Source organism: Anoplolepis gracilipes, chromosome 2 (genome assembly GCF_047496725.1).
Source record: "Anoplolepis gracilipes chromosome 2, ASM4749672v1, whole genome shotgun sequence".
In the NCBI taxonomy this organism is placed as follows: Eukaryota; Metazoa; Arthropoda; class Insecta; order Hymenoptera; family Formicidae; genus Anoplolepis; species Anoplolepis gracilipes.
In genome coordinates, this window is record NC_132971.1 from 2,139,559 (window position 1) to 2,152,605 (window position 13,047).

Sequence of the window (13,047 nt, forward strand, 5' to 3'; positions counted from 1 at the left end):
ACAACTCCCAACAACACTTTCTCCTAACTTCTAGTTATACTTTCGCCGCGTTTATATTCTTAATTTATGAATGAAGGGTCGGTCGATGTCTCTTCGATAATAAGACTTTATATCATCCGGGAGGAAATTAAACATTGTTGTAACTCAGGACGTATATTTTGTTTCAAAAAGAGATTTTAAACATTTTTAAACATTTAGAGCAAAATGAGAAAAATGAATATTGTTCATGATTTGTAAAAGTTTAGATATTGATTTTTAGCATTTTTTTATATTATATTATTATAATTAATTTATATAAATTCTGTAGATTAAATTACAATTAAAAACGTGGAACAAAGTAAAAATTTTATAGCTCTGTATTAAAGTGCTAAAAAATATTAAATTGAAATCGAGACGTTTTTTCGAGCAGATCGAACAGAAAATATTGAGCATTATATACAATATATAAATAAAATTAGTTTATTGAGTTGTAACAATTTTTTCAAAGATGCAAAAAGATGACATTGGTCTTTTTTGTAAGAATTTTCCACAGAAATGTAGATATTCCGCGCATGTATATGATTCCAACAGCTGTATAAGAAAGTAGCACAGCGATGAATAAAAAGAATCGAACGGTATAAGTGGTGCAAGCTATCTATCGAATATCAATAATAACATATGTGAGAAATAAGAAGAGATAGCGAGTATTTTTTCTAGTTGTACAACGTAACGTAATCTGTTAACAATCTGTATTGACAATCTGAAATAAATATCTAATTCTAATTCGTAAGCGATATTGAACGAATTATATAATTACGTTTACATTTGGTACGCTTCAATAATAACGATTGGCAACGCCAAATGAAATGTATATATATATATATAGAAAATCTTTTAAATTATTATCAGTGTTAATGTCAATTTGTTTTTATCCAATAAAATGAATCCATAAAACAAATCGCGATTAAATAGCGAGTTTGCGAATGAGAGAAAGGTAAGGTATATTAAAGATATCTGATAATTCTTATAGAAAAAATGTTGCATTGACTGAAATTTCCAGCCTCTTTATATAGTCATCGTTTGAAAAAATCGATACAATTTTTAGCACGCATATATGTAATTTAATGAACTTTTTCTCGGATTTTTGATGAACGTGTCGGGCATCGAGTGTGTAACTTTCCGAAGCTATTCACGAAACATATTTTACTTGTACGTCAATTGCACGTACGCGCATTTGGTCTAAATATAATATTCATTTTATCAAGTTTACTGAACATGTAAAGATTACGTTATAAAATTATTTAATCAATCTTAAATATTAATTATGACTTTTTTGGACACTGTGTTATAAGTATATATATATATATATATATATATATATATATACGTAAATCGAAAAAATAGCTAATGTATGTATTAATATATTATCATCTTCAAACTGTATAAAGAAAAGGAAAAAAAATTTAATCTACGTTTATTATTAAGATATATAGGTTTCTCTAAATTCTATTTTCATCATATATTTTACTCGAAACTTGTTTCTTGCAATTCTCATTGAGTTTTGTATTGGATGCAATATTAATCTTAAGCCTGCCTGCATCAACAATCTGAGTTAAGTAAGCTCGACTTAAGGATTCGCTGTGTCTTTCGAGATTACAGTTTTATCCATCGTGTACGCGGAAGATTTACTTAATAATCACAATTAACGCCAAGTGATGTGTGAATTGATTTTTAAACAAGTAAAACATTAAAAGACTAAGTGCCATATTCAATTTTACTAATCTTTTTTAAAATATACAGAAAATATTGTAATGCACGTAAAACTTATTTCAAAAGTAAATTAAAACTATTTTAGTCTTTCTCCTAATAACAGATAGACTTTAAAACATTTTGTTTTCTTAATCTTCAATATTAAATATCTCGATAAGAGCTAAGTCTTAAATTAGAAATTTAAGTAATAAAGTCTACTTGAGATTAAACGAAGAATAAGAGATTTTCTTATCTATTCTTAAAATCTAACTTGCTGGTAACTATTTTCGTACAGTACCCTTATAATTTGACAATCATCTTTTCTCGCTAAAAATAAAATTAGTTCTGAATTTTTCAAGAAGCCATTTCTTGAAATAAAAACCCACATATTCCATAGACACTCATTGTGTACATGAGAAGACAAATAGTTTAACGACTTCATTAAAAGATAATAACGTTAATGATACGATACCTGCGAGATCCGTACGCTGAACATCTCCTCCTGAGTCCCGACTCGTCGGCCTCGCCGGTGGGATTTTTCGGCACAATTCTGGAAAGCGTGACGAAACACCTGAATATATCTTTAATGTTGTAATCGTCCTTTGCCGAGCATTCCATCACTTTAGCGCGTAACTTTGGCAATTCGCAAAACAGCCACTCGCTTACATCCTCGATGGGTACCTCTCTTCGTGCCGGTGCCAAGTCGAGCTTGTTTCCGGCGACGACTATCGGTACTTCCTATAAAAAGACAGTTTTGTTTTATAGTTTTATTTAAAAACAATCTTTTTTTTCTCATCAAGTGTAATTTAGGAAAAAAGTTTATATAAGTCCAAGAACTCTTATTTTTTTTTCTCTATTAATTTTAATATATGTATATTATTATGCAGATATAAATTATAATTAAAAGAGCGGAGCAAAATCTTGCTTAGCTCGCGAGTATGATGTTGAATATATGATATACTGTACGAGATTATGAATCGCGTGCGCGTGAATTCGCTTATTATTATTGCCACACCTGGAAATCGGGTCGTTGTTCTCTCACTTCTTCGAAGCAACGTTTCACGCACTCGAAACTCGGTAACGACGTTGTCGCGTACACGAGCAAGAATGCATGGGCGGTGGCTATGCTCAATCGTCTCATCGCAGGAAATTGCAGGTCACCTGTTATAAAAGCAAAAAATCAACCAATCTGTAGAAAATCGAAAGATTTTCCTGTGTCACGTACGGAATAGGTCTCTAAAAAATTGTCATATAAAAATAATTTCTTAATTACGTATAATTTAATTTCTGATCAGTTTTATTCAATATGAACATATTAAAACTGACAGTTATTTATACCACAATATTTTTTCACGTTATCGGAAATCTGTCGTCATGTTGTTACTTTTGCTGAATTTACATTGTGTAATAATTCAGTCTATACAATGCGTATACATGACGTGTTTATCTCTCTCAGCTTTTTCTAGTATTCGTTGCTCTCTAACTAAAAAGTCACCAGGAAAATGTAACTCTTAGATAACTCTGATTGGATCAAGAATATTCTCTATATGTACTTATATATATGTATATGCACTACTGACAATGGATTACGATTATTTTATACGCGATTCTAACAAGATTGAAGTTTCTTTCATTTTCAGTCAAAGTATTGACAAGTGTTCATCATTGAAAATATACACACGTAGTATCACGAAGCGCGCAATCTTTTTCATCATATTATATTATACGTGTAGAATCAATGATAAGAGAAATATTTCAGAAAATTATGGTTTTTACAAAAATATAGAAATAATTCATTTCTCTTATAGACTTATTATATTTTTGTATCTCTGTGGAAGTTTTTTTAATTACAAGTCCAAAAAATTATTTTTTTAAAATAATAAAATTAATATTATAATCATGTATTAAACTTATATAATCATTCGAATATATATAATATGTAATATATATAATATTATATAAAAGGTTTAGCATAACGGTTCGTATGATTTTTAAGACATTTATTAGTTAAAAGAATATATATATTAGTAATTAATTACTAAAAGATATTTACTTATATGAAAGTAAAATAAAGCTAAGATTTTTTAAAAACGTATGTATTATTTTACATATTTCACATATATGCAACTCAATAATTTAAATAATATTTCACACATCATACTTTTAAATATTATATGTACATTTTTTAAAATTTTAATATATAATATTTGAAATATAATGTGTGAGATATTATTTAAATTATTGAGTTGCATATGAGAAATGTGTAAAACAATACATATTATTTTTAAAAAAATTTTACTTTTACTTTCATATCTTTTGGTAATTAATTACTAATCTATTACACATCACGTTGGTAATTAATTACTAATCTATTACACATCACGTTAAAAGAAAACACGTTCGAAACATCATGTTATATAAAATAAGAAATATATTTAAGCTTCTGCAAAATGTTTATGATTTATAAAGTTATGACTGAAAAAATATGTTTTCTAATTTAATTTTTCATCGTCTCTTACTTTTAAACTTTCTATATGTGATTAAAAGAAAATTATAAAAATAGTTTTTTATTTCACAAAACGTTAAAAAACCTAATACTTTTTTTTTCAATAATACACATATTTTCTCTTCTCGAAAATTATTTGAAAGCTATTGAAATTGACATTTCATATAATTCATTGGAGCACAAAGAAATGAATAAAGGTGGGTGATGGTTTGTACAAAAAAAAAAAAAAAAAAAAATCTATCTTACCCGCGGTATCCAGGAGATCAACCTTGAGAGTTAGGGTGCCGAGGACACACTCCCTCGAGTACAGATCCTCTACGGTGGGCCGGTAACGTTCGCTGAAACCCTGGCCGAGCAATCGGCGTATAATGGCGCTCTTGCCGACTCCGGCGCCGCCGAGCACCACCAGCCTGATCCTCTCGAGATCGGCCATGTTCTTCGTTTGATCAAACCGGTGGTGACCTCGAGCACGATCGCGAAAATGCTATAGCTTCAGGAAGGCATCACACCCGGAAGGAGGTCGATCAAAGTTCTCCTCTTTATACAATCCAATATAGTTACCTCACCCGTCCCTCTACCCGATGCTCTTCCTTCGTCCGAAGGATACTGATTTGATTCCCCGCGGCGGTTCCTGACCTAGACCCCGCGGTCAGAAACGAGTCGATGGTGGTACTGGCTCTTAATTGAGATCGATCAATCGCGATCAACCGTTCCGAGACGATCGCGTTTTTTCGCCCGACGACGTCGTTCGTCGTCGACTTCTCCATTCACTTACCCCGTTTACGCTGCAATCTCGAGAGATCTTGCATCTTCTTCGGGGAAATTGCAGCTGTCTGCTCGATCCGTGACTCGAATTAAAACTGTTGAAAAATAAAAAGAATCGTTCTGTCATTATGTATTTATACGCCAAGTTTTCATTGGAAAAATTTAATCATGAGAAAGGAAAACTCGGTTTAATGTCATTTGGGACTACCAAACGAAGAGGAAATTGAATATTGTTACTATCGGGATGCCTCGGGTTAATTGAAATATTCTCCATTCAAAATAATAAATTTTATTGAGGTATAGCTCATATTTTATAAGATATCTTATATATATATATATATCAGATATATAAATAGAATTAAAAAATTTCAGCAGTTTCTTTAAAGTCACACATATAATAAGAACAAATAAAATATATTATAATAACTGAATTAAATATATATAATAACTCAATTTTTAATAAAATTGTAATCAAAAACTCTCTAATAAAAATGGTGTAAATACAATTATATTTAAAATATTCGCATATTTTTGTGCAAAATAAAACTATGTGTCTGGAAATTAATGTGGTTCAGGAATATCATAAAATTTTATTCATTTAGGCAAAAAAATATAAATGTATATCACCAATGTACGCTGATATTTTTTACATTTCTGTTATGGTAAATACATATGGAACATGAATGCGTGACGTTCTATAAAATACATTATGATAATGAAAAAAAACTTGCCGCCGGCGTGCGCATAGTATGTATAAAATTTCAATCCCTCTCAAGAATATTTTTCTACATAAGTATCGACCAATTTTTGCTGTTTAACTTTAACCTTTTGTTATCTTCGTTTATTATTCTATTTTTTTTAGTATTGAACTCCTTATTTTTTAATATAAAAGAACGTAATTGTTAATTAACGATTTTAATTATAATTAATCGCAGTGACATAATGATATACAATTATTAAGAAAGATATTACTCCATAGCATTTATGATTATTGATAAAATTCTTTCCGTTAATGAAACCACTATACCATTAAATATTTGAATATATAGTTTGCAGATGAAATTATTGATAAATGATATTGATTTTAATTTATGCAAAACACACGTATTTATATAAATATATATAAATAAAATATATATATATATAAAATGATGTTACTTCACTTATCAGTGAGATTTCTGGGACTAATTTATTTAAAAACTAATTAATTAAACACATATACTATTTAAATACACAACTTTATATTTAAATATATTAATGAACAAAAGTTGAATTACTTCAACGATTATCATTATCAAAGATTATCGCGAATAATGAGAATTGAACGTATGCGTTCAATTCTCGTCAAAATAAAATTTACACAAATACAGATTAATTGTATTAATGAAAATATATTTTTATGAGTAAAAATAAATGACGTAGCGATATATATATATATATATATATATATATATATATATCATTTTAGGGCTCAAATTGTTATTGAGCAAATTCTTCCAATTAATTCGACTTACACGAACATTTTCTTTCAATGAAAATTTATGTGACTACGGGTTAATAAGACTTTAATCCTATCATGCACGATCCAGGACGGATATTAGGGACGCGTAATGTAATGAAATTTCGCCGACCGATTTCGCGACGGTATTTACATTTACAATCACGCGATGAGAAAGGAAAGCGGCAACGCGATACAACCATAATTCTCATCTTGTATCCTGCGTCGCGAAGGGATTATGAAGAGAAAAGAAAGGAACGCGCGTACCTCGCTCTTTTTTTTTTCTGCACGATTTATCTTGGTGATCGACTATCCTTTTCTTTTCTATTCCTTCTTCTTCTGTTTCTCTCTTTCTCTCTTACATAATTTCCGAGCCCTTCCAGCAAAAGTCACAGGTGGCTGTGCGCCGGTGGCCTCCTTTTTCTTCTCTTCGATCGCCCCCGCGGTAATCTCCACGGGATTAAAACGTCGCTAAACAGGCTGGTGTCGACGACAGCTCCGGCTCTGTTTTATGAAATAAGGCCTTAATCGTCAAGCTCGTTAAGCGTCGCGGAAATTCAGCGCGTCAACCGCGCGCAATTGCGGCCTGGAAGCTTTTTACGCGGAAAAGTTCGTAAAGAGCGCGTCAGACCCCATAAACGCGCGAATGACGCACGTCTGACTCTTCGTCCCGTTTAATGAATTTGACGGCAGCTTGGTACGTGGTTTTACGCCCCGCGAAATATTATATATTCATTACGGTCCCTCTTCGCGTTTCCTTTTCCCTTTCGTCGACACCGTTTTTGGTTATTACATTCTATTAGCGCCGCGTATTTAAGCTTTTAAGGGTTTCAACAAATTGCGAAGGGAAACTCAAAATAATATACTAAATGTTGTTTGAAAGTACTTGACTTTATATTTATTAGTTATAAATGGATAATTGATTGACGTGTAAAAGGTTAAAAAGAGCTTGGATCTTTTAGTTACAGAGAAGGTGTCATGTTTATGACATAACTGAAATGGCAAAGAATCGCGCATGTTAAAAGTTAAAGAAAAGCTGAAGTAAACGCTACCATTATGTCGTAATATGCTTTGCGTAATCAGCAGCTTTTGCGTCTTCTTCTCATTTATATCTTTTGTCTCGATCAATCGTTTGAATTTTCTGTAACAAAGAAGTAAACAGCAAGACTGAAATTAAAACAATCGAAATTTTTGTGTATTGCATAATTAATTGTATTTATATGTATTACATATATAATTTTCTGCGAATCATACTTTGTTCCTTTTTTTTCAAATTAATTAATATCAAATAAAGTAAGCGAGATGGATTAATATATTGTGCAATCTATCTATCTTAATCACTGAAACGAGAATCTATAGCTCGCTGAGTTATTAGGATAATTATTCACATCATTAGTGTTTCTCGGAATTCTCCTGCATTGTATGTGCGTATTATCTATTAAATTCTGCTTTCATAGCGCGTATTCTGCGTAATACATTAATGATAGCTTTTTCATAAATTTTTGTAACTATGTTGATGTATGATCGACATTTATAAAGTTATTATTGAATGGTTTAGAGTTAATATTATTGAATAATATTGAATATTATTGAATAATTACAAATAAACATAAGTTTTATTTTTTTTACATTTCTTTTAGATTATAATAAATATTTGACTTATAATAAATATTTGTGGTAAATTTTAAAATTAAGAATTTACAATAGCGAAAATTAATTTTATTTAATTTGCCTATTTAATAACACATGCAAACTGATTCTTGAGTTATCCTTTGGTACGAAATAAGAGTTTTGTTATCATTGGATGATCGCTGTAGAAATAGTGACATATTTTATGTGTTATGTGTGTGTCGAGAAATGAATACTGAAGATAGAAAAGAAGCAAACTCGACTAGAAGATTTCTCGACCACGCGTAACTCACGGGCTTATTCAAATATTGAACTGAATACGAAAATGAAACGAGAATAAATCCTTCCAGAATTCGTTTGCGCAGATTTTTTATAAATCTCGATTTTGTTTTAGAAAACGAAACATTTTACATAGAAGGTTGCAACATTTTAACAAGGATTTTTTTTTACAAAAGTGCATATACTGTACTATCGAACCATCATTGTTTATGACGCAAAATTTTTGTTATTAGATTGCTTCAGAATGTTTTATGATCGACGTAAAGTAAATGTACGTTTTGTTGATACATTTTTGAATTTTACAGATAATTTTTCCTTAGGGACAAAATATTGAATGAAATCCTTATTTGTTGTATGTTTTTCTAGAATAAATAATAAAATATTCTATTATTTTTTATTGATATTTGACAAGTATCATTAAATATCTCTTTAATATGCAATATTCTTTACACAGTGAAGAATTCATTTTAATTTAACATAGTTTTGTTGTTGGAAAGCCTTACTTTTGCGATCTCCGTCTAGATAAAATTATGTATTTTGTTAGTTGTTTTTACTTGTGGATGTGACAATGTATTTATTTAGGAGTATACAATAATAAATTTTGCTAATGGTCTTGTAATATCGCGCGACATGCTACGTGTGTTGAAAATCTTATTATTAGACCCTTTTCCGGCTATTAACCGATTTCTGCTAGCATCAGTACAACGATTTACATAATAATGCCCGAAAATTCCTGCACAGTTTTCCTGGACACGATCGACAAAATTGAAGTCGTTAATTTGCTGCTCGCGTACAAACAGACAACGAACCATTGCCTAATCGCGTCACGTTCTTCGATACTACTAATGCTTCTTTTTTTCTCCCTATAACAAATGATATCTCTTTAGTAATGCTGGAATGTAATGTATTACGATACCTTAAAATATGAAAAAAGTTTCCAAATCACAGGGACGCAGTTATCAAGGATAAACAAGATGGGGAACTTACGAATTTCTTGTATCTTGCTTATCTTTTTTCCGATATAGAAAGAAAATAAAAATATGAGATATACTTTATATAAAAAAATTTAATATCTAATGGTTTTCAATATTACTTACCAACAGAAAAAAAAATCAGATTAAAAAATTTAATCCTTTTTAGAAAATATTCTTTTACAAATATTAATAAAGCTTTTACATTAATAAAAAATTTTGTTTATCTGTTTCTCGAATATTGCAATAAAAATAAGCACAGTTACCTGATAATAATATAATATATATGTTCCTTAAGCATAAACGTAAATTTTATACGTTGTAAAACAATTTAATTTTTTCAAAAATTTATGTGTGATTATATTATGTGTATGTGTACATATGCATATATATATATATATATATATATATATATATATATATATATATATACACACACAAAGAGAACGATTTGTTTGAATAATTTATTTGGATTTATTTATTTTATTTAAACAACATTAAACCATATGAAACATAATCTTTATCGACTGAATAAAGTATTGTATTATTTTGTTGAATTAAACAATATTATATGATACATGTTATTGTTAAAATTTAATAATGTTATTAATTTCTCCAAATAAACAGCTCTTTTCCGACTGTTTCAAGCATAAATATTATTAAATCTAAAGAAATTTTTTCCTCTGTGTACGTATATATAATAATTATTACTATTACTATTAATTATTTATAATTAAAATTTCATATATATATATATACGTATATAAAATTAGGAAATTGATATATTTAAAATGTTAATAAAAATAGAAGAAATCTGACTTTATATAAAAATTCCAGCAACGTCATTACTTCAGATGTTTTGGATCAAATAAATCTTGTCAGCTTGTATTTCTCGAAGATATTAGTCTCATTATGAACCATCTATAACAGTAACCGAGATAATGAGCACGGATAATTGTACAATCCTTAACAAGATATACTTGGATTAGATTTAAGCACATCTAATAATTCAAATATTTTATTTAATATTGATATTTTTATTAAATATAAAAATATAAAAAATGTTTTTAAAGTTGCTTCCGAACAAAATTTAATAAAGAAGGAAGAGATAAAATTATTAAAAGTATATATATTATATTTATATTAAATGTATGTTTTTCTATAAAATTGACTTTATTTATAAAATTTAGGAAAAAGTTTACTTCAATTTCATATAATTATTAGCTCTTCTGTTTTAATTAATTCGACGATTTATTTTCATTTGCATTTCACAATAATACTTCAATTTTATAGAACTATTATATTTACGATGATCCGCTGTTTGATATTTTGATGGATTTCATACTGAAACGAATAAAATGATAAATGATGTAGCGAATGTCACTTTGAAATGAAATTAATTAACCTTAACAAGTTCTCGTCTTTCTCTCTCGAGACGTCAAATTACAGCGACATTGTTAAATGATAATTTGATTCACCTTCAATAAAATCGATTATAGGATACATTTGTTTCGACATAATAAAATTTGCCGCGTAATAGTAATAAAATACTGTCACCGCTCAATTTTACAAGTGTTCAATGCGCCTTTTACGTGTAACGATCGCGAGAATCAAAGCGAATTTTTTTGCGACTATCAAATGTACTGTGCTCAATAGATTGATGCGAGCAAAATATAATAAAGTTTATTTCACTTTTCGGTCCTTTTGTTACTCTACTTTGTTACGAGAAAGAAATATCAGAAATAATCAGGAAACTGATTCAAACGCATTTTAATATTATTGTAAAAATAGTACAAAAAAAAAACATCACGAGATGTATGTATGAAATCAACATGATCTTGTTTCATTTTAATGCATTTTCTGCTAGTATAAATATTCCGTTATTTTTATAGAAAGGCAAATATTATTTTGTGAAATCCGTGGTGTGAATCAAATTTTTCTCGTGGGACTTCTGTTTAAAACATATATAAAATCTTACGCGAGTAAATATCTATTAAAAAAATATTTAAAAAAAAAGATGTTTATTGTAGCACGATTCCTAAAAGCTTAGGTTGCAATGAGTATCACACGAAAAAAAAAAAATACTTGTGTACATTTAATTATTTATTTCAAACAATGTTTTTATTAGGAAAAAAATTATGTGGTACCTTTTTATTGAGATAAAAATATGTACACAGCTCCCCATTATATTATTTTATTATGTACACATAATATTGTTTCATTTATATAAATTTTATTATAAAAATATTAATTTTTCAATTTGATATTTAATGCAAAGCATTATTATACTTTAAGGTGATAGCTATTATTTTACTTGAATTATCTGAGCTATATGTAGGCACTGTAGCTTATTACTTAACTTATTTTGTTCGTTTGAACCAACGCTTCGAGTTCTTATTTTCTACGAAGAACTTGCCGTTATATTTGCAACGGATTACAAGTATCTGCGTATCGCGGATTTAATTTTGCTAAGTCTCTCAAGAGTTTTCTTTCAGAAGCAAAACAGTTTGTTCGACGTGTATTCACATACCATTATCCTCTTAAAAACTTTATTCGTCGCGTACGCGGCTGTCAACGTTGTTCTTGAAATGTGGAACTTTATAAAAAGTCCAAGGAAAAAGACTGTCGTGTAATTACGAAAGCGGCGGAATGAGAAAAGAGATGAGAAATACTTAAATTGCCAGTGTTATAAATGGTTGCAAGTTTTGTAATATTTCTTTCCTTGTATTTATTCAGAACAAACTTCATGGCTAACAGTACTCTCTGGAATACATACGAGTGAATAAAATGACTGTGATATTAAAATAGAAACGTGCAGCTCAAAATTGCATATTAAAATATGTTTTATTGATCTTGCTCTAATTATCTCTATGCATTGAAAAAAAAAAAATTTAATTTAAATGCGTAATTTTTTCCATGTACGCACATGAGCCTTTTAACATAGAATAAAATACACTAATGTATTGCACAATGATTCTAAGACGTTAATTATACGCGATGATATAATACTAAAAATAAATATTTCAAAGTTTTTTAAATCAAATATTTTATTATATAATATTAAAATTATAAGATTATCAATCTCAAATGCTAAGAGACAAATTAAAATTAATTTAAATCTTTAATAAGCATTATTATTATTAATTTTTTCTTCCTTCCTAGATGTAGGCAACTTTTATTTTATAGGTAATAGAAGTATATATATAAATTAATAAAATTCGTAATAGATTTCAGTTCATTTTAATTTGTTTTTTAACATCTGAGATTTATAATCTTACAATATTAAAAATTTAATTTAAAATAATTATTGTCAACATATATATATATATATATATATATATATATAAAACCTCAATAGGTCAATTAATTTTGTCTCATACCGCAAGCGCGGTGTAAATTGATTACGGCAAATGGACACATGCAAATCGAGGTAGTTAGACGACGACGGAGTTAACTAGACTGCAATCCCTTCGAGCGCGTTGACGGATGCCAGTCGTCAGTCTATTAGATAACGTCGGATTGGTATCCCTCTGTTGTCCATTGAGTTTAGGAAATTATGTAAGCTCATTATCGGCACTGACATATTTTCGCGGTTTGCGGCTTCTCTCTGCGGTTTATACCATTCGACGCGTTCGTGTCCCAGAATTACATATGTATGCACGTGTGGTATG

The 13,047-nt window shown here is 29.0% G+C and overlaps 1 protein-coding gene across 4 annotated transcripts in view; it reads right to left on the reverse strand.

Annotated features, from left to right (window-relative positions):
- LOC140662981 (GTP-binding protein Di-Ras2) overlaps positions 1 to 13,047 on the reverse strand; it is a 93,258-nt gene that overhangs the window by 3,111 nt on the left and 77,100 nt on the right. The window contains exons 3-8 of one of the 4 annotated variants that reach the window (XM_072886786.1): positions 7,550 to 7,638; positions 6,765 to 7,001; positions 4,796 to 5,094; positions 4,481 to 4,696; positions 2,744 to 2,889; positions 2,201 to 2,466 (exon numbers count right to left, since the gene is read on the reverse strand). In XM_072886786.1, coding sequence (XP_072742887.1) covers positions 2,201 to 2,466; positions 2,744 to 2,889; positions 4,481 to 4,667 — 599 coding nt within the window. In that variant the 5' untranslated portion in view covers positions 4,668 to 4,696; positions 4,796 to 5,094; positions 6,765 to 7,001; positions 7,550 to 7,638. Of the gene's footprint in view, positions 1 to 2,200; positions 2,467 to 2,743; positions 2,890 to 4,480; positions 4,725 to 4,795; positions 5,095 to 6,764; positions 7,002 to 7,549; positions 7,639 to 13,047 lie in introns of all 4 variants that reach the window. The other 3 variants (XM_072886785.1, XM_072886788.1, XM_072886789.1) reach the window with 3 other exon arrangements.